Source organism: Cucurbita pepo, chromosome LG17 (genome assembly GCF_002806865.2).
Source record: "Cucurbita pepo subsp. pepo cultivar mu-cu-16 chromosome LG17, ASM280686v2, whole genome shotgun sequence".
NCBI classification, from domain to species: Eukaryota; Viridiplantae; Streptophyta; class Magnoliopsida; order Cucurbitales; family Cucurbitaceae; genus Cucurbita; species Cucurbita pepo.
In genome coordinates this window covers 7209891-7235634 of record NC_036654.1, presented here as the reverse complement: position 1 = coordinate 7235634, position 25744 = coordinate 7209891, and the positions used below count along the sequence as shown (strand labels likewise).

General features: G+C 37.1%; 5 protein-coding genes across 9 annotated transcripts in view; 1 reads left to right on the top strand and 4 right to left on the bottom strand.

The window, feature by feature from the left end:
* Positions 1-354: 354 nt before the first annotated feature.
* Positions 355-9348, bottom strand: LOC111778847 (coiled-coil domain-containing protein SCD2-like). 3 transcript variants are annotated; one of them, XR_002812600.1, is made up of 17 exons: positions 8773-9348; positions 8207-8373; positions 7663-7738; positions 7488-7529; positions 7330-7392; positions 6531-6580; positions 6416-6443; positions 6003-6077; positions 5774-5884; positions 5638-5698; positions 5187-5303; positions 4918-5057; positions 4650-4724; positions 2756-2797; positions 1430-1470; positions 842-968; positions 355-676 (listed from the first exon to the last, which is right to left on the bottom strand). XR_002812600.1 is itself a non-coding variant. In XM_023658831.1 (17 exons), the coding sequence occupies exons 1-17, from the start codon at positions 9127-9129 to the stop codon at positions 597-599; spliced, it is 1635 nt and encodes a 544-aa protein (XP_023514599.1). In that variant the 5' UTR covers positions 9130-9346; the 3' UTR covers positions 355-596. The 3 variants fall into 3 exon arrangements, 2 of the variants coding, with proteins under 2 accessions (XP_023514599.1, XP_023514598.1); XM_023658831.1 differs by having other exon boundaries at positions 4650-4719; positions 4918-5045; positions 8773-9346; XM_023658830.1 differs by having other exon boundaries at positions 4650-4719; positions 8773-9345.
* Positions 9349-10950: 1602 nt separating this feature from the next.
* LOC111778632 (RNA polymerase II C-terminal domain phosphatase-like 3) lies at positions 10951-17601 on the bottom strand. The gene is made up of 12 exons (XM_023658564.1): positions 16575-17601; positions 16324-16456; positions 16177-16232; positions 16020-16080; positions 14505-15908; positions 13528-14121; positions 13297-13443; positions 12866-13134; positions 12650-12761; positions 12308-12565; positions 12030-12076; positions 10951-11937 (listed from the first exon to the last, which is right to left on the bottom strand). Exons 1-12 carry the CDS (start codon positions 17201-17203, stop codon positions 11874-11876), a joined length of 3774 nt encoding a protein of 1257 aa, XP_023514332.1. The 5' UTR covers positions 17204-17601; the 3' UTR covers positions 10951-11873.
* Positions 17602-17877: 276 nt separating this feature from the next.
* Positions 17878-19972, bottom strand: LOC111778633 (protein LAX PANICLE 2-like). The gene is made up of 4 exons (XM_023658565.1): positions 19461-19972; positions 19319-19369; positions 19143-19215; positions 17878-18201 (listed from the first exon to the last, which is right to left on the bottom strand). The coding sequence occupies exons 1-4, from the start codon at positions 19742-19744 to the stop codon at positions 18043-18045; spliced, it is 567 nt and encodes a 188-aa protein (XP_023514333.1). The 5' UTR covers positions 19745-19972; the 3' UTR covers positions 17878-18042.
* A 3788-nt stretch (positions 19973-23760) lies between these two features.
* Positions 23761-25080, bottom strand: LOC111778908. 2 transcript variants are annotated; one of them, XM_023658912.1, is made up of 2 exons: positions 24737-25080; positions 23761-24294 (listed from the first exon to the last, which is right to left on the bottom strand). In XM_023658912.1, the coding sequence occupies exons 1-2, from the start codon at positions 24968-24970 to the stop codon at positions 23944-23946; spliced, it is 585 nt and encodes a 194-aa protein (XP_023514680.1). In that variant the 5' UTR covers positions 24971-25080; the 3' UTR covers positions 23761-23943. The 2 variants fall into 2 exon arrangements, with proteins under 2 accessions (XP_023514680.1, XP_023514681.1); XM_023658913.1 differs by having other exon boundaries at positions 23761-24276; positions 24737-25059.
* Positions 25081-25252: 172 nt separating this feature from the next.
* Positions 25253-25744, top strand: part of LOC111778991 (GSH-induced LITAF domain protein-like) — a 2899-nt gene continuing 2407 nt past the window's right edge. For both annotated transcript variants that reach the window (XR_002812627.1, XM_023659015.1), the window contains exon 1: positions 25253-25639. Coding sequence is in view for 1 of the 2 variants with exons in the window: in XM_023659015.1 (XP_023514783.1) it covers positions 25488-25639 (152 nt within the window). In the remaining variant the exon portion in view is untranslated. The remainder of the gene's footprint in view (positions 25640-25744) is intronic.

The following is a 25744-nucleotide window of genomic DNA, read 5'->3' as shown; positions in this document are numbered from 1 at the left end:
GGATGATAATCTAGAATTATGATTTTGCTTTAATGTATTTTAAGACTTCTATTTAAGATCACATTTACACGTGGATAATTATGATCCTAAAGTATGAAGGCTACTCTTCTTAAAATACAAACAATGTCCTTACCTTGAGATATTTAATCAACAACATAATTCAAATCTCACTTTCTTTGGAATGATTGGGTCTTAGTCAATGGTAAATTCATAAATGTTTATAAACTCAATATCCAGAATACCAACTTTCCTTCCCAGCTAAAGCTATCAGTTTCTTTTTTAACCTCATCTCCTTCCTAGGTTAGTTATGAGTACTGTATACTTGAACCAGGAAGTGACTTTTTCCCCTAAAATGCAGAAAGTAAATTCCATATCAGTGGTTTCAGTGCATGTGATATATATATTATATTAGGAGAAAGAAGGTACATCAACATAGATAGAGCATGAAAAAGGAGACCCCTCCCCAGCCCCCATCCAAAAAGACAACTGCTATTCCCATGTGTTGGAGAAAAGGACCACAACATTTCATAATTGGAAAAACGAGTCCTCGGAATCAGAATGATGCATTATCCAAGGCTATCATTGGGTCGAGCTCTTCAAGCATTCTCTTTACGTGATGCTTCCCACATTCTACGCTCAATCCCCAACTTCCTAAGCTCTATGAGGCCTTGCTCAACTGAAAATTGGCGTTCACACACACACAGTAAAAGAAAAAGAGGAAGGTAAGAAAATTAAAGGAGAGGAAGTATAGGATATTATGCAGCAGTACGTTACAAAATTCTCCAGTTAACATGATATAAATCTATTCCAAAGTTAAGTCATTGAGCTCATCAAAACTTACCTTCAACTGCATCATGAGATGAAGGAGAGTGAGCACTGCGACTGATCCAGAATTGAAGTCGTTCTTTTGCAATATCCTCTTCGATACCATGAGCTTTGGCTCTTCTCCAAAAATATGTAAGCCATGCCTGGATGCCAAGAATGTATCACATGTATAATCAGAACGTTTATGACATAAGCATGTCAAACAGAAATTGAAGATCAAAATATGGAAATTATTTGCCACTTTTTATTCTGTTGTTAGGTAGCTCAGCGTAAACAGAATAGCAGTTCCACTCGTTAATCAAGTAGCTTGCGAAGGAGAACTCAGTACTTGTGAACAAAGGTGCTCTGACCAGACAATGGTCACGGAGAGTTGCTCTCAAGTGACAGCCACGTGAATGTATGATGGGCGTTGGTTTGCTACGAAAGAATATTCTAACAGGGATAGCAATGTACTAACTTACGTTAAATAGTTCTCGGCATTTATTTTTCAGAGAGAAAATATTACCACCAACCAACATAGTCTAACGACTCTAACCATTCAAAAATACCACTTATATGTCATGCAACGGAAAAATAGGTTATACAAAAGAGACTAAGTTAGTACCTCTTTGAAAAGAACATCTTCAGATTCCTCTGGGCTCAATTCTGAAATAAACCAAAAACTGATTATCTTCATAAATCTAATTTACTCAAATTAGATCTCCAACAACTTCAATTCTGATTTCAATTTAATCTCCTAACCATTAAAAGAAAAATTATTTTCCTAAAATTTGGGGCATTAGAAGAGTATCTAGAAAGCTTAAGCTCAACTATTGTTTCATAAATCAAAATTAAACAACCAAGCTTAAAATTAAAAGTATTCAAGTCTATAAGCATCTCATGGAAATGAAACGCAGTCATTAAAATACTAGAATAAGATGTGTGGATATTAGTAGTATATCAATGGTGGTAAATAGTTAGAGATGTCTAGGTTATAAATAGAACTGCTAGGGACCTTAGAGGATGTGTATCATTTTAGTGGTGTATCCCTTGTGGGACTTGGGAGTGAGCCCTCTCGAAGGGCTATAGTTATATTGTAGTTTGTCTTCGATAATGCAATATATTAGTATCTTTTGTTTTTCTGTGTTCAGATACCTAATAAATTTGTGTCATCAATGTTTTAAAAGGCTTAAGGCATACTTGAGTCTTTTCCTCTTGAAGCGAGGTGCAAGCCTCGAAGTGGTATAAAGCATCCGCCTCAATTTTTAATCAAAAACATTATACAAATCCTAAATTTGTGTGAACAAGTATTGCAAAACTCAATATTTATAGCAAAATGCAGAATGTGAATTTCAACCAGCTGGGTTTTGTTTTAATGAATGCTTATTTTCGTTTCCTGAAGAATGTTTTCTTCGTTTTTGTATTCAAAATAAAAATTAAAAATAAAAATTAAAAAAAGAGTATATTTTGATCGTTGCCATTTTTTCTTTTTATTTGGATTGTATCTTCTAAAACACACTATGAGGACAAGGTTGCTTTGAAGAATAGAATAATGTGAGAGTACCAGTATGAAATTGTTGGGATTTGTAATATATCAATAAGGAGCATAGTGGTAATAGATAGGGATGTCTTGATTAGAAATAAGTGTTAGGACTTTAGAGGGTGTGGATTATTTTAGTGTTGTGTCCATTGTGGGACTTGGGAGAAATAGCCCTCTCCAAAGGCTCTAGTTACCGTTTAATATCTGTTTAGTATTACAATATTTTAGTATTTTGTAATATATTAGTATCTTATNTTTTTTTTTTTTTTTTGTGTGTGTGTGTGTGTGTGTATTTAGAGACCTGATAACCTATTATCAAATTTACGGGAGCGATCTTCTAATGAGCGAGTCTAGCAAGTTTTAACCCTTTTAAATTTGAGAACTAACGGAACGGCAACAAAAATGACATACCAAAAGCCTCCATAAACTTGGGATCAACTGGCGATTTGATATCTGCAACATTAAAATGAGTTGAAAGTATTCAGCAAAAGATATTACCAAATGCGAGAATTAGTATTTTAAAGTTGGTAATTCATGCAACCATGGTGGAATCAGATATAACATAATTCTTCTATGTTACCGTACAGAATCAAAAATCAAAAAAGTGTTTCACTAAGATAATAAGATTAGCTACGTTTCTTATCAGATTATCTATCAATAGACATTCAGAAAGCTAAAATTATTTATGGCTGGAATGCTCATGAAATAAGGGGAAAAAATTGCGGCTGCAATTGACTGAATGGCATTTGCAATAGCATTATGGATACCAAAAAAAAAAAACTGATAAATGACATGAGATATGTGCGAAATAGAAATTGAAGACACTCAAACGATCCACATGCAAAATTAAGCAGTCCCTGCACTCGAGAAACAGCAGTATTTATGGGGGGGGAAATTCAAAATGGAGGGGTGACAAGGAGCAAGCTTATACTCAAGCAAGACAAATTAGACAACTCAGCGCAGAAAACTTAGCAAAGTCAACCTAAAGATGGCATGAGGTCCCAAGCAGGGATGAGGCTAAAAGCTTTTTCGTGAAGGGGCAAGCTTTTAATTCATACAAATAAACAATTATACCTAAATATAAAATAAAGGAAATAAACAACTCCATGTTTGGCCTACTAAGTTTTTTACCCCTGATTTATTTACTCCAAACAGTCCACTGTTCAACAACTTCAGTGTTCACTATTTACGACTACACATTGATCAAGGAACCTCTTCTTTTTTTCTCCCTCCATCTCCCTCTCTCATGTTAATAATAAGTATTTTAACACATTTAAAAAGCGTAAAATATGTATTTATTAATTCAAATATATATTTTCCTAATTGTTTGTTTCATAATTTTCTCAGAATTATCCATAGGCATTGACATTTTATGGATATTTTCATAGACATGATGTTAAGTAACTTCAAAATTCTAAGAAATCTTGCAAAACATGACTATTTTGAGAAAGAAAAAATTATAGGAAAAATATCATTCAATTTCATTGATAAATAACAAAGTTCATTTAAAATTCGTTAGAATTTGAAATCACTCAATATCCCACAAAAAAAAAAAAAAAAAAAAAAAAAAAAAAAAAAAAGGAATTACAATAAAAGCAAAGCTTAACTATAAAGATGCTAAAGGTGTGTTTCATTAGTGAATATTACAATGATGAAATATTCACATTATGTTGTTAAAATTTGTGGTATTTTAAAATTACAAGAAAATAAATCAAATATAATCGTTAGGCTTTGAAATCATAGATAAACAAGTCATCCATAAAAGATGGAGTTACAACATGGTTCTAAGTTTAACCATAAAATGTTAAATTTTTGGAAGGCATAGGGAATAGATATTCAGGGAAGTTGAAGTTAAGATTAGACCAAAAGATTTTCCTCACATCAGACATTGTTATGCAATTAATTTTTTTAACTATATATATGCACACACATTTTAGGTCATTAGAACAAATGTCTTAAAAAATGTAGAAAAAAAACTAACAGCAAGCATACACAGACTTCAAAACTCTATGTTAATAACTTAGCACCCCAAAAGTTTAAATCCAGACTAAACAATTCTGCACCCTAAATGCCGACTTCCTTAGTCCAGACTAAACAAACACACCTCAAACACAGATTGTTTAACTCCATAAACAGACCCACAAATTAAATAACTCCAAACTTCATAACTCAACTCATCACCCCAAACACCCCTAAATGAAAAATCTAGTTAAAGCATTGTAAAAGACTCATCGATTTTACCCATTAGAGAAGCTATTAGAGTATGATAAAATATTAACATCAATGCCATACTAAAAATTCACACCTGACAGAGATTGTCGCGCAGAATTTGGACGCCTCTGTTGGGCCAAAGCAAGCACAATCGCCTCCTCCACCTTTGCTTTACAAGGCAAGCTTAAACTTAATTTAAACAGTAATAGCAATGACAAAATGAAAACGATATCGAAGAACATAATTTAGCGAATAAAAGAAAACAGAAGAAAACAGAAACTTATACTTTGATGATTGAAGTTCCCGAGGTACCCCCACCCAAAAAAAAAAAGGAGAAAGAGAGTAGTGTATTAGAAAGAAACCTTCAATGAAGCAAGTTCTTTCAATCCCATTTCAACAGATAGCATACTTTCAATATTTCCTTCTCCAGTTAGATCACTTATATCAGGAACAAGTGTGCTCCTTTTCTCAGTGTCCAGGTCTCCTGGTGCTGTAAATGGCACTATGGGATGGGATGACATGATATTGATTTAGATGACGCACCCACCAAAAAAAAAGTGAGCCAATAGTTGTGGGTGGGCAATGGCAGGAAGATCAATAAATAACTCGCAATCACCAAAAAGGAACTTGCCTTTTTGAGAAAATTCCTCCTTAGCCTTTTGCCCTGCAGAAATGACAATCTCAAATGGGAGCGGAGCTAATGATGACCAGTGTTCGTACTTTGTCACAGCAATATCTAAACAAATGCCTGAAAAGCAAGAAAATAGATATGGTAAAAAGAAAGATTAATGAGATGTAAGGAACTATCGGTCACCAAATAGAGATCAAAAAGAAAAAACAAGTAAAAAGGTTCGCACATACAGGGAGGCTGATGTTCTACAATAGTTCAAAACAAGATAGCGGTTTAAGGAAAATTTTCCAACTGATTAAAAAATTTCAGGATATTTATATTACCAACAACGGGATGATATAATGCCAAAAAATGAGCAACATGGCATTTCAGTTAGGTTCAACTAGCATATGAAAAAGAAAAAACTATGTAGAATTCAAAGTAGTTGAAAGAGGCGTGTCCTCAGATTTACCATATTTTGCTGCTAGGCCCCAGTAGCGAGCAAGCCAACACCTTTTAAGAACTACTTCTTCCTGAAATAAGAAATGTAAATCATTCTCTAATGCAAACTGACATGAAAGTCTACTTCAAGTAAAGCAAGTACGAACCATCTCTTTCTGAGTCAAAATCATTCTTTGCGTCATAGATCGGAGAGCCTTGACATCATGTTCAACTCCATGGAGTTGTTGAACAACATTCGCAGTCTCTTCTTTGGATTTCTAATTCAAGTTAGAAATAAGAGACCGAAAGGCAATGGTTATGGGTAGCATTATTTTAAATCTGTAAAAAATAATTATGTTTAATATTATGGACGCCATAAGATGCAAGGAATATAACCTGAACTTCAGATTTAAGGGATTCAATTTCATTATCCCCCCCATCCTTTGATTGTTTTGCTTCTTTAAGTGCAGCCTGTAAAAATGAAAGTACCATCAGAAATAATGCTTTTTCTTTGCTGTTTCATGCATAGGAACCAATAGTCATATATTTACAATACCTTCCATCATTTTTCAAACAATTGCCTAGCAATCATAAACCATTTGATCAGTAAATCTAACAAGGCAGCTTTTAAAAAAACGTCAGTGTCCTAGCAATCTTACTGCAATAAATACTTCGATAGTAGTCTCTTTTCATTTTTGTCAAAGACAAGTTTGGTTTCTTGTTCAAAAAAGTATATATATTTCTATGGTTAGAACTAAGCTTCCCTAGGTACTTGATCATAAGTCATACACATCCGATGCAGTAAATACCTCTCTCTGACGTAATGCTGCTTCCTTCCTGCATTATTAATAGCACGGGATGTTATATCATACAGACATCAAGAGAGAAAATAATCCAAGGAAATTAAGTTAAACTTGCATTGACCTGCTCAAAAGTTTAGCTTCTAAAGAAACACCTTCCCCCAGAGCAGCAACCTGATAACTTAGAAACACATCAGTCCCATGTATTTGTCACCGTAGAACAAAAGTGGAATTAAACTTTCAGACAAAAATCGGATCATTAAAGCAAACGGTAAAGACAAAAGTAAGTAATTCAGCATGGACAACTTCTTCCATTAAGACCTTTGCTAAGGCTCTAATGCTCACAAGCTGACTGTGACATCTAACCTATCAGGTAAAGCAACTTCACACAAGCTCACACTTTGTTGAACCTCAAAGAAGTCCATAGTTCTTTTTTACTCTTTCATCCATTTAGTTCTTTCGTTTCGGTTCATTCCCTTGTCTAAAACTTAGCACTTGTTTATTTCCAGGGGCAACGCAGTTCTTGAATGAAGTTGAGATGAACCAAATTATCACTTCCGATAACCAACTGGGTGGAAGTCTCCAGCAGATCTTGGCACCTTTTAACACCTCAATGCTTTACTCATTTTCTTACGCATACCGTCCTCTAAGCTTTTTATTTGTATTAAAATCCTTATACTCCTTTTATATTGTCACCACATGACAGTATATTAACAATTTCTCATTTCCTTTTCTTTCTTAACTGTTGACTACACTAACTTTCTCATTTGCTTTCTTTCTTTAAGAATTGCTATACTTGATGCTGTTAAACAGATCCAAAATCGCATTAGATATTCAAATTGCTGCTGAGAAAAGATTTTCCATAGCAAAGTAAATTACACACACGACCAGTGGAAATCATATTGAAATGATCTATCCATTACCTGCTTCTCAAGTTCCCTAACTCTTGTCTGTGCATCTTTACATCTCGTTTCCTCAAGTCTGAGCTGTAAACAATACCCAAATACATATTTAAGCACAAAAGGTATTTGAAAAAATGCTCAAACCCAGTGAAAGAGAAAGAATTGAAAAATCAAAGCACCTTCCCAAGAATGTTCTCGTTCTCCTCTTGTAGAATATCAAGCTACAGAACAGAGAATTTACAACTTTTAAGTACTTGGAGACTGGAAAAAGGGCAATGTAACGGACATACTGCTTTACAGTCACACAGCAATTATATGATTCAGACATATGAAACAATAATGCGATGGACTTACTTCATCACGAAGGGCAGAAGCTTCTTGCCGATCTCCTGAATCTTTAGTATTAAAATGCAACGTATCTGATGAGAATCTGCAGTATACCATTAACAATTCACCAATTTTTTGATCAGATGCATGATCTTATATTCTATACTACAATAATTATTATATACAGGGTTATCCCATTCTCGTCAGCTGATACCAGGAATGGACAAAATATCGGAAAATGTATGTTACATACACATCCATAGATGTGGCAGCCATCAATATGAAAGGGTAAGCCAGATTTTTAAAGTTTCTAACAGTACAGTCGTCTTCTCTTAATCATAACCCAAATTGACAAATCCTTGACTTGAACAGGACAAGCATACTAGTCAAATCTTACAAGACCAACTATTTTTACAGAAACAAACAATATAAAACCGAAAAGAGAACATATGTCAGATCTGCAAAAGATAGAACACGGTGTTAAAACCAGATAAGTAACTTGCATTGTATGCATACGGTCCAAACCACAAATTTGAATTTCTAATGTATGTTATAGTCCAAAAAGATTTACCTTTTTTCTCTTTGCTTATTAGTAGGCGGATCTAGAGGTGGCATAGAAGTTGCCGTCCTCAGTGTTGTTTTGGGTGGAGCCACTGGCAGTGAAATATGAGATATCGATGATCTTCCTGCGGAAGTGGAACGAACTGAAGGAGTTTCCTCTAAAAAGTTCCGGGCTAACTACTTAGAAAACGAAAAGAGGAAATTCGATTAATCGTCTGTGATCAGCTGTGGTCTTATTCTAAAAAAAAAAAAAATGATTAAAGAAAAGAAAAAAAAGCTATTGCATTTCTAGAACAAATGGGAAACACCGAACGAGCATTTATTAGGATGACCTGATAATTTAACGCAAACATGCATTCATTCTTAAACGGAATGATCCGTGAATCTCAATTTCGTGAAATGAAAATCCAAAAAGGCAAATACAAAGCAACTCAGAACAGATCNAATTAATCAACATACAAAATTATAATTTATTATAACAGAAAAATATAAAAAAACAAGAAATTAATTAATTTTTATTAAAAATAATTATAATTACCACTCAATCAGAATCGAGCATGATGCAATTTGACTTACTCCAGGGGAGGGAGATCTGGTGGTTTTTCCAGTAGGAACAGCAAGTCTGCTCCCATTATTAACATTCCTGGACAATGAAATAGGAGGAGGAGCACCATAACGAAATCCTAGGTCATCCTGATCGTCCTCATCGTCATCGGCGGTCTGAGAAGCCATAACCTGCGCTAGCCGCTGGGCCGCGGCTTTTGCAGCGAAGTTCTGAGTGCGCTTAATGCTGGAAGTTCCAGAGACGGAGGAGGATCGCACGTGATGGGCGCGCGCCGGCGACATTGCCGGTGATGCGGGGCCACCGGTGCTGCCTGATTCGCTGCTCCATTGGCGAGCATAAATCGGGCTCTCAGTCCGTTTCACATCCATCTACAGTAGTAGCAGCAGCAGCAGCTTGGTGCAAGAGATGAGAGAAGCACAAATAGATACTAAGAGACGCTAAGAAGAATTGGGAGTTCTTGGAGTTGACGTAATTTGGGAGTAAAGAATCGCAAGAGAAACGGAGGCAACACAGTTTTTGGATGCGGGATCTTGCTTTGGAAAAGTGGAAGAAGACAGCCGCCGCAGATTTTCTTTTTTTCTTTATTCGTAAATTAATACTAATAAATATGATAACTATAGAAAACACCTTTTAATTACGGGGTTGAATAATACACTTTTTTTAGGTTTCAATTCTACTTTTCCTATATATTTAAAAGATATTCATATAATTAAGCGTTATGTGAACAAATTTAAAAACTAAAATAATGCTTTTATTGATTTTCTTAGGTATTTATAGCCGTGTTTAAAATAAATAAAACCAAGGATTTGTACCTCCTTTCTTTTATAAATTGGATGAAAGATATTTATAAACTTGAGCAATTGAAAGATACTAAAAACCTTTTTATTAAGTTTAATTAAAACCCATATTTAACATAAATATAGAAAATATCCCTTTGAGAAGCTTGAAGAGTAGGTATGTGAAGTAGAAGTAGAGAAGTAATGTAGTTTCCATTTTAAGTGCATTGGTGGGTTAAGCTTGAAAGTACGTGAACGTGAAGGATGTGTCGTATATAATCTTACATTTAATATAACCTACCTCATTCACTTATTGAATTCCAGACATGGAAAATAATATCATCTTCCAGCCTCAAACTACGATCACCCATCCCAAGCCACTCTCCTTCGGTTCACCCATCAAATAACAAGCTTGCTTGCTTCATACGTCAACCTGATGCCTTTGATGATAACAACATAAATCCCCTTTATGTATGGTCTCAAACAAAGCCACATGCTTGGTTCTCAAACTTGAGCTCACGTCCACTCAGCTGGGAGCTCTATGCTCGTTTACCCACCGGCTCATAAAATTGTTGTTTTTACTAATTCCTACTTTCTTGGAATTCAGCTGATACGGGATACTCAATCCATGCACCTTCCCCAATGGAACTATATTTCCGATCTCCTTTGTGGTGCGAAGATGATTGGTATTGTAAGCCTATTCATATACCAATGATGGTTGGTACTCCACTTTCTATACATGACACTCAGCTTTTAGAACATCCATCCGAGAATTCAAGCCTCCTGGTGCATACCTTATATGGCCAGATAGTGGGAGTTTTGCTGTACATAGGTTATGTCAGGCCTTGCAAGCCCCCGCAACTTAACATATGGAGATTGCTTCACTCCATTGAGTCCTTTAACTTTGCTTACTCATAACATTATTTGAAATGGTTTTTTTTTTTTCTTTTAATTCCAACCCAATCTCCAAGAGTTCTCTACAGAAAATTCTAAAAAAAAAAAACAAAAATTTTCTACCCCTATAGACATCTTTACCTAAAATGGTGAAGTTTTAGCACATAAAATAGTTGAAAAATGTAAATTGAAACCATAAATTCAACGAGTACAACATTTACCGCCTAAATTTAATAGAAAATTAGTATTTCCATTAATTGGTGTAAAATGAGTCATTAATTATATGAAAAGAAATTAATAATTTTAGCTTACATGCAAACCGGGAGCTTGATAACACATAATCAGTATTGTTAAGATTTTGAAGAAAATGGGGTGACGAGTTGTGAAGCACGTAACATTGTTTAAAGCATTCACAATTCTCAATCAACCTCGCTAATGCTTTATTGTTGCAAATTTTGTATTTATATTCATTCCCGGCTTTCCTTTCGTCTTCTAAGCAAGTTCTAAAAAGACAAAAGCTTGTTAAGAACAAGATGAAATTGTCATCAAAGCTTGCTTATCCTTTACACAAAAAAATGAAGAAAAAAAAACTCGTATCTGGTATATGCTAATTTCATTTTTTTTTTTCTGGTTTAAGGAAAAGAAAAGAGTGTTTGTAAATGAAACAAAAAAGAAAAATGGTCCATTTGCAAGGATTGCTGATGTCATTTATCATGTGACCCGAAGCCTTTTTCAGATGTTGTCATACTCCTCTATTCTACTCAATCCCTCCACAATCCCCAAATCATAACATATCCTCTAACACCTTATCCTTCCTTTGACACTGACTCGCATTGTAGCTAAAAAAAAACACGACAAATCTGCCACATCATTCACATTCGCATTTCCCCTTCCCCTTCCCCTTCCCCTTCTCAACGAATTTTGGGCAAGAACGAACGGGACAGGACGAAATCAAGAATAAAATCCCAAGTGTTCTTCTCTCTCGTAAACCGAAAATTCAAAGCAAAAGCAGAAGAAAAAGAAATGAAAAGCTTCCGACCTTGAGTTGTGTATAAATTCGCCCCACCACTCGCAATTTACCCAAATTCCTTTTACCCATTCGTCTCTCACTCTCTTTGCAATCCCCCTCTCTCCTCCCTCCCTTGGCCTCACCGTTGATTATTTCAAATCTAATCAAACTCACTCTCCAAAGTCAATGTGGGGAGAGGCACATAATTTCTTGATGATCTCCCTTTCAGAGCTCTTCCACACATTCTTGTAGTTGTACGGCGTTTTAAATTGGGGGTTAATGTCTCTCTACGTAATCTTGGGCGCCTAAGACTACCACCCAAATATAAGGCAACGTGTTGAATTTCTTCTCCGTGTTATATCATCTTGTATTATAATCTTTTGTTTTTTTAATTTAGCAAAGGGTGTGTTAAGGTTGCTGGTGGGTGGGTTGTTTATGGTTTAATGGCGAAGTCCTGCTCGTTTGCCCTCCGGTAAAGTAGAGCCGATGCTTCCACCCTGCGCATTACTCAGACAGTTTAAACCCAACAAATATATAATTACAAGTTTAAACATCTACGAGAATTTGAAATTTGGAACAAGAATCTCACCACCCTGGATGGACCACGAATCTGCCAGTGGAGAGAGCCCAATTCACCTGTTCAAAACAATGGCAACTACAAACATCAACACATCGCATAGGTTCAGTAGTTAAATCAGATATATATATGTTATATCTATACATCCCCCCGGTCCAATGATATTTTAGCCTCAAGCTGCCTGCCTGCAAACTCTCATCTCATTAACAGGTCAGTTGCAAGGGGATTTCAACAAAATTTCCACATAAAAACTGAAACAATGAATTCATAAATACACATCAGTACACTACCTTATCAGTCCCAAGCGAGTTTGCAACGACATGGGTAACCTGTTCATCAATCTGGTTGGTGCACACCGCACCAAACTGTTCAGCTGTCTGCCACAGCGGATGCAGGTGAGGATTTGCCTCACCAACTGGAAAAACCCTGCTAAACACTATACGGCAACCAGCCAAAATCCTTTGTTGCTCGGAGGCCAAGATATTTCTAACATCTACTTCATCTAATACAGGATGGGAGAAAAAGGTTTGATGAATTCTCTGGATAACCTATTGGACCAAAATTTAAGATGATTAGGTGTAAAATAGATTAATTCAATGCAATATGGTGAATAAGTGAATCCACGTAATTACCGCCAGTGAAGAAGCCAAAGTACCATCTTCAGGTCTCTCATCATGGTCAATCTCTAGAAGAGAAGGACCCAGAAGCCCAAATTGGCGCCTACTACATGGAAAGTAAGTATACCTGCATTGGAAGACAGCAAAAGCAATGTCATGAGCTCTCAAATTCGTGGGGTTATGAAACGTAAAAAGCATCTTTTAGTTAAGAGGGATGGATGATATGCATGCCTTTCTACGACAATCAAGTTCATTTTGTTATGTGGCCACACCCTGATGGAATCATCAATTATAACAACAGCAGACTCCATGCCCAAAACACCCTCCAGATCCTTACTCTTGGGTACCCTTTCTTCCCCGTCCAAGGGGTCTCCATCATCACCTCGAGAAAGAACTCGCCCGGCAAACAGAACCCCTTTTGGATCAAGAACCTTTGCCATCTCCGTTGCATATAACTTGTTTCCCATTGTGTACAAATGAAGTTCATAGAGCTCGCTGGCCTGAAATGCAAAAGAAACCGCAAGCACCAAAATGTGCATTCAACATCCAGTACAACTTTAAAAGAAAAAATATATATTTTTTAAATTATAAAGAGAGATAAAAGAAGAGTCTTCTATTATTTGGATTAGTTGTGTTGAAAACAACTTCAATATTCAACCTACCTTTTCCAAAAAGTTCCAGACCCCAGGCCGTAGTTTGGTCCACATTCCCATATGAGGAAATCGGAAAAGATGTCTCTGCGCCTTCTCACGATCCTGTTCCTCCTTCTTCCTCAAAATTTCATCATGCACTGGATCTACTTCCACAAACTAGAACAAGAACAAACCAAGTCATGGGATTGTAATTCCAAGTTGATGGTGAAATCAGTTTTCATTTGTCAAAAGAAAAATAACCTTAGCTGAATTCAGAAGCGTGTGATCCAAATCCAAAACAAGGCAGAGTTTGCGTGCAGCAAACATTTTTTTCTGCTCATCTATCCGTCTTGCTCTTTCTCTCTGGATAGCAGCCTTTTGCTTGTCATCATAACCCTCAAACAGATGCTCAAGATCTCCCCATGCACCATGTGAACGGGAGGGGCCAACCATATCTACCGCTTGGGTAGCAGTTGCCACAATTTTACTGTCAATAGAGCTTGACCCAACTGCATTAGTATCCTTTCTGTCCAATTTAACTGGCTTTGAAGATGAATTGTGAGAAGAAGTTGGTGGCGAGGGAACAGACATGATATCAGCAATATTTTTCAGATTGTTAGTGAACTGTCTACCAATGTCAGGTAGTAATGGTTGTGAAGAAGCTAATCTCAAATTTCCCTGGCCTTCTTGCTTATGGCCATTTGGTATTATATCCCTACTTCCTTCTGGGTTTGGAACAGCTGGTACAACACTTTTTAACTGCTCATTTCCCATGCTGCCAACCTTGTGAAGAGAATTACCATGGAGGATACGGCGAGGGTCACGAGGTTTCATACGAACTTTTCCCACATCATCCTAGTGAAACATGTGCAGAATCTAAAATAAGTACATTATTAATCTAGAATAAAAATACAGATACTACACTACACAGAAAAATTGAAAATAATAAACAATCTCACAAATGTTTCAACGGCATAGAATTAGAATATATCCAAGAAAACGTGGAAAAAGCACCTTTCACCATTTGTTTGAATCAAAGAATGAATTGTATTAGAAAAAAAGGGAAAAAAGAACATTTAATAAATTCTTGAATCAGATTAGAAGAAAGATGAGCCCAAGCACTTGTGTAAAGGATACTACCAACCCCTTGATTGGTAAACGATCCCTTATCAATCAAGGAGACAAAAATAATGAGAAGTTTTATAATGCAAAGAGTTGAGATGTAATCAATCACTTACCACAGTGACCACCGGTGGTGAAGGTACACTTGGTGTTCCTGCTGATTGCTGCAAAATTCCTGAGGTCAGAGCAGGAGCATTTACTAGTGGACTGGATCCTAGACAAGGATTCACGGCCGTAGGACAAATTGCATTTTTTTCAGGTTCACTCGAGTTTAATTTCAATTCTGCAGCTACTTGCTTCTGTTGGTTCATTTTAAGTAAACTTAAGAGCATGGTTGGGTTCACAACAATATCTTTCAATAGTGAGGGCAAGGAAGCTTCTTTGCTAGCACTTATCGTAGGCCCACGTGAATTTCCTGCACCAGAATTGTTTGTAACGTTGTTTTTTTCTGTTGCATTTGCTTCAGCAATCTCCATCTGATTCCTGCTTGAAAGCCTGGGAACAGCGGACATGGTATCTTCCAACCAGCCACCGCTTCCAGAGCCAGCTCTCAAATCACTTGCAGAAAATGCATGATTCTGAGATCCAATCCTCTGCCTTTTCATTTCAGGGGCATCTATATTAGGCTCTACATCCATCTTCTGCTTTCTCATGTTTACGGTTACAGCAGATTCTACAACAGAAGGATTCTGCACAGAAGTCATTGTGCGTGGATTAAGATCCATAGCACTTGCCTCAGAAGTGACCATTCGTAGCCTAGGGTCTCTACTTTTTGCCAAAGGCTTTGCTATTGGATTAGACACAGAACTAGGAGGAGCAACGTTTAAAGGACTAATCAGTCCTTTAGTGCTGGAACTTTCCAGGTTAGGAAAAAGACCTGTAGATATGCTAGAAGCAGAATTTGACACCGTTTGAGCCAGTTTATAAGAATTTGAAGCTTTTGAGCTTCTGAAAATGGAAGAACTAGAAACCTCCCCACCAATATCACCACCCCCATCACATTCTTCTGAAGGGGTTGGGCTAGGAAGTCGATCAGCCATTGAAAAGGAACTTCGACCAAACTTCTGTTGATAGGTTGAAACAGCTTTTACGGCATCAGTTTCATAAGGATGTACTCTTGATCCATCCATAGCACGTGCCACCTTCACAGGGATATGCCCTGATTTTTGGACAGAAAAAACTGTAGGAGCTTCTCTGGTAGGTGATGGGAGACTGTCCACATCATGATCCTTGTGAAGGTCTAACAGAGGGAGTAGGGGACCTCTACCTTTTACATTGGGTACGCCAGATAGCAAACTATCTGATGAGAGATTTAGATTATTTTTTACCGTAACCCCAACAGGCATGGAGTCTGAAGGCAACTTAGTTGAAGAAGTTAAATGTGGAGTAGCAGTTGCATAGGCAGAATAAAAGTCCTTATTTTTCACCCCATTAGGTATATGGATCTCGACATCTTTAGCACTGTCTCTCATGTGGGGGAAATGGTCAAGGGAATCTGTAGATGGCATTTTGACCTCTACCTGTAGAAAATATTGTGGCTTTATCTTAGCACCTAATCACAACCTCCTCCGTAAGTTGCCAGAATCAGCATAAGGAGTAACAACAAGCAGACTAAGGAAAGTATACCGTACCGATTTTATCTGCTCAGGAGAAAAAAGAGGAGTGTTGCAATTTTTAACAAAAGAAAGCAACCTATGAACAATATCACAGCAAGTGGTCGTTAGATAGTAGACAAACATACTAACCCTAAACATGAAAAAGAAACTACGGACAAGGATGAGTAAAAACCTTGATAAATGTGGCTTACACTCCTCTTTTTCCTTGGGGTTCATGGAACAAAACACCTGAGATGGAAAATGAGTGTTCATTGTCATTATCATCAGTTAATAATATACGTTAAATAAGCGCATCCTTGGGGTTCTTGGGGTGCCTTACAGAATTGATTATTCGAAGAGCAGCATACAATCGTTGAATGAGCGCATCCTTTCTCGGGACTACCTTTCCCTGGACCAATTCCAGAAACGTCTCTATAGAACTAAGCAGTTGGGAGCAAACTTCATGAAACGATCTACAAGAAAGAAACGAGACAGTAAATTTTCCAGCAACCCGGTAATTTCATTTTGGGGAAGCATGACATAGCACCATTCAGCAATTGATCTACGACGTAAGTAGATGGATTCACTTACTTCTGTGCAGCGTCGATTGTAACAGCATCCAATGTTTTGTGAATCAATTTGAGTTGATCATCCAATTCCTTATTTTTCAAATCGATCTCCTGATAGTCAGTATCGAGAGAGTCGGACAACATTGGTTTAGAGTCAACAACCTCTTCTACGAACTCCGTATCCATATCAATTTCGCCCTCCTCCAGTTCACCTTCCTCTTTCTCGACATCCGCATTGTCACTATTCATGTCGTCGCCGGTAATGTCAATGATGAGCTTAGCCTCTTGTTTTGTACCGTTTCCATGTTCCTTGGCATTCCGAAAAGGAGAGGAAGAAGAGCGGTTGGATTTGTCGTCGGGGTCGGCGTCCATAAGAAAGATTTCATTGAGAGGCTTATTCTGCACTGCCTTGGCCCAAGCTAAATTGTACAAACCAGAAGCATAACCACGACACATGGTGGGATAATTGTTATACAAATCACTCATGGTCCAAACTGTAGTCTCCCGATTGGAATGTTTGGAAGGCAGCAGCTTAGGAGCAGTTTCAAGCTTATTAAAATCCTCCTCAGTGATCTCCTCAACTGAAGGTGTATCAGAGATTTCCCCTTCTTCGACGTCTTGAGTTTTAACACAGTTGGTGTGTTTCCCCATTAACCCCACCTAGGGTTTCTTAGAAAATTCCGAGAAATGGTTCGAATGAGATCCGAAAAGTACCATAAATAGCATGAAGTTGTTAGAAAATGTGGAAGAAGCAATAGGGGAGAAGAAGCGGATGGATGTAGTTGATGGGAAATAAATGGACGCATTCAAAAATTAGATTAAAGTTTGGTTGGGAATTGGGGAGTTTCTTCGTTGTTCCTTTGCGGAAGAGAAGGTACGCAGAAGGAAGAAAAAAAGTAATGCGATGATTGATTTGAAGAAAGAAAAGCGAGTAGGAAGAAGAACTGAGAGGAGATCTGGAAATCCGCAAAGCATTTGGAGAAGAAAATGATTTGGGGAAGCGATTACATTATAAGGAGACGGGGGAGGGGGAAGGAAGATACGGAGAGAAAATCAAAATACAAAAACGTAGAATGGGTTATGTGGGTCTGGGTGGTGTTCATTACTCATCAGTCATGGGTGCCGGGTGGGTGAGTGATTGGGTCCGTCCGACTCCGTTTTTTTGTTGTTTGATTTGGTTATTAGCCTACAAATTAGGGTCCTCACAACAAACCCAAAACCCTAATAAACCATTGGTGTGACACTCAATTGGATGCCAAGTATTCCCACTTTCATTTTGGGCCTTGACGTCCACCACCTCCCACTCGCCCATTTCCGTATTCCATATTAAAGAAGACTGGAGGCCGAGGCCGAGGCCAAGCCCAAGCCCAAGCCCATATAAAGGTTGGATGCGAGTATCCGTACATATGTTTGGGGTGAGCCCATGTTCAATTAATTTGAATTATAAGAGAATAGAGGGAAGAAAAAGAAAAAGAATGGGGAATAGGGGATTAGTAGGAGTAGGAGTAGTGAAGAAGCATGATGTGAGGAATGGTTGAGGAGTGTGGAAGCAAAGTAAAAGAGGAGTGTTTAGAGGTCCATATGTTGTCTCTAATCTGCTGCATCGTCAACCAACCTTCCACCTTTTCCCCTCTGCACCATATCTCTACCTGTGTTTCATTTCCATTTTCCATTATTATTAAGCTATCAAATCCAATTCAAATAAATAATAATTACAAACATCAACTACTAATTCCTCAACTCTCCCAACTCAACGAATACAACAATAAGGCATGCAATAGCTGTCTGTTCCTGACATCAACACAGCATGCAATATCAATATCATACTAAATAAAATAAAACAAAAAGGGTATGTAATTACAGTTGAGTTGACTCCTCATTATAATACTAACCAAACGGAATGTCTTCCTATCAACATACACATAATAATAATCAAGTCTGGAATTATATAGTATTGGTGACATCAATAATTGTAGAAAATAATGATACAAAAGATTATAAATAATGCGTAGGAAGAAACATAACCTCGTTTTAACATCATTTTAACACCATTTTAAAACATAACCTCTCCTACACATGCATCTCCTTCAATTTTTAAATAAACCTTCTAATCTTTCATTATTTGCAGTAACATCAATTCTTAAGTTTCAATTATATTCAGGAACAGCTATGAATGATACAAAAATTAGCAACCCCTTTTCTAACTTCTTAAGGTTGTTGTGTTTGGTGTAGGTTTTTATGTTTTGTTTTACACATAATCCCATCATTTTAAAATTAAATCTGTTCATCAACTTTTAATTTTTTAATTTTTTTTTTTCAAGAGAGAGAGAGAGGAAAAATAGAAAAAAAAAACACAAGCATCCATAACGAACCAGACAAGAAAGGTTGAGCCCTAATTTTTAGAAAGAAAAAAAAGACCCAATTTCCTAGATATCGACAAGACAAAAGCTTTTCATCTCAATCACACCCATATTCCTAAAAGTAATACTACTACAAACTACTGTGTAACAAATTTTATTCAAACAATATGTGTGTTGAAGAAAAAAGGGGAAGAATAAGGAGTATTTTGAGTGTGTTTATTAATAAATACCTCTGTTTCGCTTTCCAGTCTCAGCTTTTTCACCAAATACTTCATTACTAATCCAACTCTCATCCTTCCGTCCCTTCACAAACATTCAAATTTAATTACTACAGCCTTCATAAAACTTAATCAACCTATATTAAGAAAAACAAGAAAAAAAATAAAAATAAAAATAGAAATGATACTTGATTCTCAAGTAGCTGGTGGATCTCTGAGGCAACGCCGGCTGTTTCCCTCTGCATTACAAAAAGTAACCAAAAAATAAATAAAAAAAATGGGGATTCACAAAAAGTTAAGATGGGGTGTAATTAGGTTGAGTTTTCATACTGGTTTAATTCCAAAGGTTGGAGAGAAAACCAAATCCCGGATTGAGGGCGGCGGGGAGGGTCGATAACCCTGAGGATGTCGGAGTTGGAGGTAGGAGAGTGAAGTGCAGGGTGGAGTTGAAATGGGGTGGGAAGGTGAGGCAGAGATTCATTTATTTTGAGTGGTTGAGGATGGTGGAGATGAGTCGGGGCGATGCTAAGGCGGAGCCAAGCCTTGTCAGGGGGCGCGGAGGGGTCATGAAGAGAGTTATGGTTGGGAGTGTTGGGATTATGGAAATGAGTCATCGCTGGAAAAGGAGACGAAATTGGAGGAAGGAAGGAAGGAAGGAAGTGAATTGAATTTATATGAATGAATGTTGCAAATCTGAGTTCCCTTTCATTCTGTTTCTTTGGAAGTTTGCGGGCGGGGTTGGAGGGATACAAAAAACAAAGAGAATATGAATATGAACAACAAGGTGCCCACTCCTTGCTCTTTATATATTGTGACCACCAAAAAGGGTGTTTGTTTTTACAACATCGCATAAAAACCCCCTTTTCATTATCCCACAATTACATTCTGGTTTCGGGAATTTAATTTGATTTGATTTAGAGATTAGCCAAAGTGGAAGGCCATAATCAGAAACGAGGAAAGGAAAGGAAAGGAATCCATCAGAGAATATTGTTAAACAAACAAGAGAATATTAAATTTGAAAAAAAAAAACAGAGAATGATGATGATGGTGTTCGTCCTCGATCCGAGAATCGAAACATTCAAAAAGACATGTGGGATGGGGAAGCGTCAGCCATGGAGGCTGGCGTGGGGGTTTTTTTTTTAAATTCTCTTGGCATTTAACAAATTCAATAATATTAATACATATATAAAAAGGAAAATATGTTTTGGAAGTTATAATAGTGTAAAATTGTGTTTGATCTGAAAAAGCTGACCATTTTCTTTCCAACCCATCAAACAATATCTCTTTCTCTTTCTCTCCCTACAAATTGAAAGAGAGAGGGGAATATGAGGAGTTTTGCATGAGGGGGTCAATGCCCCCAATTTTGTATCCCCACACATCCTTTCTTGCTTTCTTGCCCTCTACATTCCCGTTTTTCTTTTTCCTTTTAGCCTTGAAGTACGAAGATGTAAGTTGTGTAACTTGGTTGAGTAGTAATTTGAGTATTAGATTAAGAAAAATGATGAAGGAATAATGAAATAATAATAAGTTTTTAAAGTTTGATAAGAAGTGGGTTTAGGGTGAGTGTGCATGTCAGTGCATGCATGTGGTGGAACTGAAACTGTGAAACTGTGAATTTAAGGGTGAAGGGGGAAAGGGCATGGGAATGTGGGGGCACACTGGATGTCAGACCTGGATATGAATGAACGAAGCGGCTTGTTGGTTTATTGTTTTTATTCTTTTATTACTTGGTTTACAAACATGGAAGGATGAAGGAATGAATAGTAATTGAATTTAGGGTTTGGGTTTTAAGCCCCACACCAACACAATCTTGTGATGGAGACAAGTCTTAGTTAGAGGGCACCCAAAGCTAAGATTCACTTTTTGTTTGTGTTCCAAATTTAAAAACTTGTTTGAGTTGGGGGGCTGGGGGGCTGGGGGGCTGGGAGAAATGATTACAAAGGCAAAAGGGCTCCCACTTTCTCTTCAATTTTGTTCACTTTCTTGCCTTCCAATATTAGCCCAACTGCCTCCCTCTTTTCCTTTTTTTCTCTTTTTAAAGAAACTGTTCATATATTCAAAAACTCTGTATTACATAAATAATATTTTGCAACTTTGAAATGAAAAGGGAAATGGAAAGTTTTAATAATGAGGAATTGCACAAATCCCTTTTCTCTTTCTCTCNATAATAATAATAATAATAATAATAATAATAACCAGGGTGATTAATATAGATAAGGCCCATTGGGTGTGTAAGTGTGTTGGGCCTGTTTTTATTAGTTTTCGAGGTCCCCTTCCCTCCCTCTCCTCCTCCTCCTCCTCCTTCTCCTAATTCATCTCTTTTTCTACTCCGCCATTTCCAACATCCTCATTGTCCCTGTTTCTCAGGGCGGCTTCCGAGTCTCTTCAACAAACATCTCCCATGACAATCTTCTGTAACGGAACCGTCGCCGTTTTTAAGGTTCCTCACTTTTTCTCTAACTCTTTCTTGCTTCTCAATTAATTCTTCTTTTTGGGTCTCAAATTTTGGTTTAGCTAAGCTTACATGGATGGGCTCGGCCCAAACACAGAATTCCTTTCTTATGCAATTCAATTAAATAATACTGAAAACTACAAATTAATCATAGTTTTGCGTTTCACCCTTTTCCAATTGGATGCCACCTAACATGGATGTAAGCTGTCCAATAAATAATCACACTATAAAAGTCAACCCCTAATTATAAATAAAGAATTCTTTACTCGTCAACCATCAAATGAATGACTTTCGGCTTTGGGTTCAATTCTAAGCACCACTCCGCATCATTTGGTTCAACTCACGTCAAACAATAAAATATATACCTAACTAAAACTGTATCAATAATTTTGTGGCATTCAATGCGAGAAGAAGTTATAATTTTGGTTATGATTGAGACTGAAAATCNTCTTTTCTCGTCTACATTTTATACATTCATCTTATTCTTCTCTTTCAATTATTTCACACAAAATAAATATACAGTTAATATTAAATAGGGAAAATATAAAAAAGAAAAAAAGAAAAAATGACAGCAGGGACGTGCTTTGAAAGTGGGACCCAGGAGGTGGGGTGTTTGCATGGACGTGCGCCGGGTGTGGGTCCCGCCCATCGGAACCTGACTGCGCGTGCAAAGCCGGACTTCATGGGGGGGTCTCCCCTTGGTGGGCCCCGTCACATACTTCTTCTTCTTCTTCTTAATTCTCTCTCTTTCCCTTTTTTTTTTTTTTTTTTTTTTTTTTTTTTTTTTTTTTTNTTTTTTTTTTTTTTTTTTTTTTTTTTTTTTTTTTTTTTTTTTTTTTTTTTTTTTTTTTACAATAATGAGACTACTATTCTCATTTCACTCATATCATAAAATAAAATCCTTTGTTTTTTTTTTTTGTAAATAATAATAATAATAATAATAATAATAATAACCAGGGTGATTAATATAGATAAGGCCCATTGGGTGTGTAAGTGTGTTGGGCCTGTTTTTATTAGTTTTCGAGGTCCCCTTCCCTCCCTCTCCTCCTCCTCCTCCTCCTTCTCCTAATTCATCTCTTTTTCTACTCCGCCATTTCCAACATCCTCATTGTCCCTGTTTCTCAGGGCGGCTTCCGAGTCTCTTCAACAAACATCTCCCATGACAATCTTCTGTAACGGAACCGTCGCCGTTTTTAAGGTTCCTCACTTTTTCTCTAACTCTTTCTTGCTTCTCAATTAATTCTTCTTTTTGGGTCTCAAATTTTGGTTTAGCTAAGCTTACATGGATGGGCTCGGCCCAAACACAGAATTCCTTTCTTATGCAATTCAATTAAATAATACTGAAAACTACAAATTAATCATAGTTTTGCGTTTCACCCTTTTCCAATTGGATGCCACCTAACATGGATGTAAGCTGTCCAATAAATAATCACACTATAAAAGTCAACCCCTAATTATAAATAAAGAATTCTTTACTCGTCAACCATCAAATGAATGACTTTCGGCTTTGGGTTCAATTCTAAGCACCACTCCGCATCATTTGGTTCAACTCACGTCAAACAATAAAATATATACCTAACTAAAACTGTATCAATAATTTTGTGGCATTCAATGCGAGAAGAAGTTATAATTTTGGTTATGATTGAGACTGAAAATCTTTTCTCTTCTTTTTTTTTTTTTTTTTTTTTTTTTTTTTTTTTTTTTTTTTTTTTTTTTTTTTTTTTTTTTTTTTTTTTTTTTTTTTTTTTTTTTTTTTTTTTTTTGGAAGTTTAGGATAAGGAGTTGACCAAAGTGTAAATCAAGTTTTGAACATAGACTAAGAGTAATACACCATTCACTAAGAAGCAAGCAAATGTTGATTAGTTAGTTACCCACAGGGTTGAGCTTTATTAATGTATGTACGTATGTATTTTAAATCATTTCATATTCATTGCCATTATATAATCACAGTTTACCCATAAAAAAACAATTAAAAAAAAAAATCATAGCGTACGATTCAATGTTGGTGGGTTGTAATGAAAGCAACAAGTCGCTGTCTTCACGAGCAAAATAATATTCCTTCTTCTTGGTTTGAGTCGTTGACCATCCCATTCAGACCTGCACATTTTTTCGTACCTCTCTCAGGCATATCCATGGCAGCCCATGCCAGAGATTCTCTTTCTTTCTCTTCCCAATTAATCAAACTTTTTTAATCCATACGCATCAACACACACATCCTGGACATGACGCGAGCTAGAGCACAAGAAAAATTCAAACCCCATTTGCTTTTAACCCCAAGGAAAAGAATCAAATATTTTTTGTCAGGTCATATAACCCAATTACAGTTTGATTTTCTTTTTCAGAAATATATATGGTTCCTTGTCATGGGAAGCCATTATTGTCGTGGGTCCGATCGAAATGAACAAGACGAGTGCTGCTGCATTTGGGGCAACCTTCGACCTGTTTCGGCACCATGAAGTACATGAAGCATCTCTTGCATCCGGCCACCACCAGCACCTCCTCCTCGTTTTCCCTCGGGTATTGCTGTTTACTACCGCCGTAAGATGACGACGAACACGATTCCTCGCTGTCCCCGTCCGACGAGCTCTCGTCATCATCGTCGTCGTCGTCTTCGGAGTATAAATCTTTCGCCCTCCTCGGATCTTCCTTTACTCTCATTCCGGTCCGGCAGTTTGTGTAGTAGACTTCCCCTGTCTGGAAGACCAAACGGAACTGAATCGCAAAAGTTTATTGAAAATTTGGAAAGAAAAAAAAAAATAAAATAAAAGAGGCAGGGAATCCAAAATCCAGAAAGCTGTTTCTGATGTATCGTACGAAAAGAGAAGCGAAAAATGGCGGACGATAAAGGAAGTGTGAAATTAATTAATTCTAGGGTTTCGATTCCGAGTGGCAGGAAGGAAAGAAACAAAGAAAGCAAATGATAAAGGCAAATTAATGGGATGAGAAAGTCATTAAAGATGAAACCCAAAGCTTCCTCTCCGACAATCATCATAAAATTAATGAAAAGTAGAAGACAACAGAATTTCCAGAGATCTGCCGTATGCGCGTTTGGCATTAAATGAAGCTAGGTTAGAAGAGAAGTAGGCGTTGAATTAATTAAGCAGACGCAAATTAGACACAAAATGAAAAGCGAGGCGAGAATGGTTACACTGACCTTCAAATCGAGGCATTGTTCCCAGAAAGGAGGGAGGGAGATGTGAGAGTTGAGGTCCAAGGTAGTGTGGAGCTGATGATGACGTTGTTCGTGGTCCAAGGAAGAAGGGGAGGAAGAAGAAGAAGAAGAAGAAGAAGGAGAAGGAGAAGAAGATGCGAGACGGTGGTTGAGGGAGAAGGTGCGGAAAGAGTGCTGGAGAGAATGGGTAATCGGCGCCGTATCGGGAGATTTCATGGCGAATAAGAAGGAAGCAGAAGAAGACGAAAGGGCATATTATTGGAAGACGAGGGAGTGGAATTGTAATTATTTTAAAGAAAAAAAAAAAGGAAAAAGAAAAGAGCAAAAGCAAAGGAAGTCAAGGTGCGCGTGGGAGTTGTTGAGAATATAACACCGACGTGGGGTAAAGGAAGATGAAAGTTATGTTAGAATTAGGTTAATTGAATTGAATTGAATTGAAATTGAAATTGAAATTGAAATTGAATTGTGACTAAGGATTAAAATTTTTTATTTTTATTTTGGACCAATAACATACATAGTTCAGTTCAGTTAATTTAGCATATTTTGTAAACCCCAATTAAATTAAAAAGAAAAAACGAAGGTATCATACGACGTCTCCATGCGAGGCCAAACCTAAACCAATTTTCTTACGCCAAATTTCTCCTCTTTCCCTTCCATCGTAATCCTCCCCTACCGCCGTTTTTCGTTTTTCCGATTCGCCGTCGGACCACCACAGGGAGAAACCTTTCCAAATATGTCCGAGGACGACAAGCCGGTCGGAAAGACCGCGCCCAACGCCATCTTTGACGATCCCCAGGGGGTTCCTATCCAGCAAACCATGTTCCGCGACACTCCTGCTCCTTTCTACTGTGTTTATTGTGGAATTTCCGGTCTCACCACCGTCAGGTGCCCTTTCTACCTTCTCTCTACCACTACGTCTACGTTGCCTTTCTCCTCTCTTTTATCCTTTTCAAATTCTCCGTTAATTTTTTTTTTTTTTTTTTTTTTTTT

Coding starts and splice junctions, on each gene's coding strand:
- LOC111778632 (XM_023658564.1), bottom strand. CDS start 17,203: ATGGGGAAACACACCAACTGTGTTAAAACTCAAGACGTCGAAGAAGGG. Junction 12,762..12,865: donor AACTTGATTGTCGTAGAAAG/GCATGCATATCA, acceptor CTTCCAATGCAG/GTATACTTACTTTCCATGTA. Junction 12,077..12,307: donor ACTCGCTTGGGACTGATAAG/GTAGTGTACTGA, acceptor TGTTTTGAACAG/GTGAATTGGGCTCTCTCCAC.
- LOC111778847 (XM_023658830.1), bottom strand. CDS start 9,129: ATGGATGTGAAACGGACTGAGAGCCCGATTTATGCTCGCCAATGGAGC. Junction 5,058..5,186: donor GGAGGAATTTTCTCAAAAAG/GCAAGTTCCTTT, acceptor CCCATCCCATAG/TGCCATTTACAGCACCAGGA. Junction 969..1,429: donor AAGATGTTCTTTTCAAAGAG/GTACTAACTTAG, acceptor CTTGGCATCCAG/GCATGGCTTACATATTTTTG.
- LOC111778633 (XM_023658565.1), bottom strand. CDS start 19,744: ATGACTCATTTCCATAATCCCAACACTCCCAACCATAACTCTCTTCAT. Junction 19,370..19,460: donor CAACCTTTGGAATTAAACCA/GTATGAAAACTC, acceptor TTTGTAATGCAG/AGGGAAACAGCCGGCGTTGC. Junction 19,216..19,318: donor ACCAGCTACTTGAGAATCAA/GTATCATTTCTA, acceptor ATGTTTGTGAAG/GGACGGAAGGATGAGAGTTG.
- LOC111778908 (XM_023658912.1), bottom strand. CDS start 24,970: ATGAAATCTCCCGATACGGCGCCGATTACCCATTCTCTCCAGCACTCT. Junction 24,295..24,736: donor AACAATGCCTCGATTTGAAG/GTCAGTGTAACC, acceptor TTTGCGATTCAG/TTCCGTTTGGTCTTCCAGAC.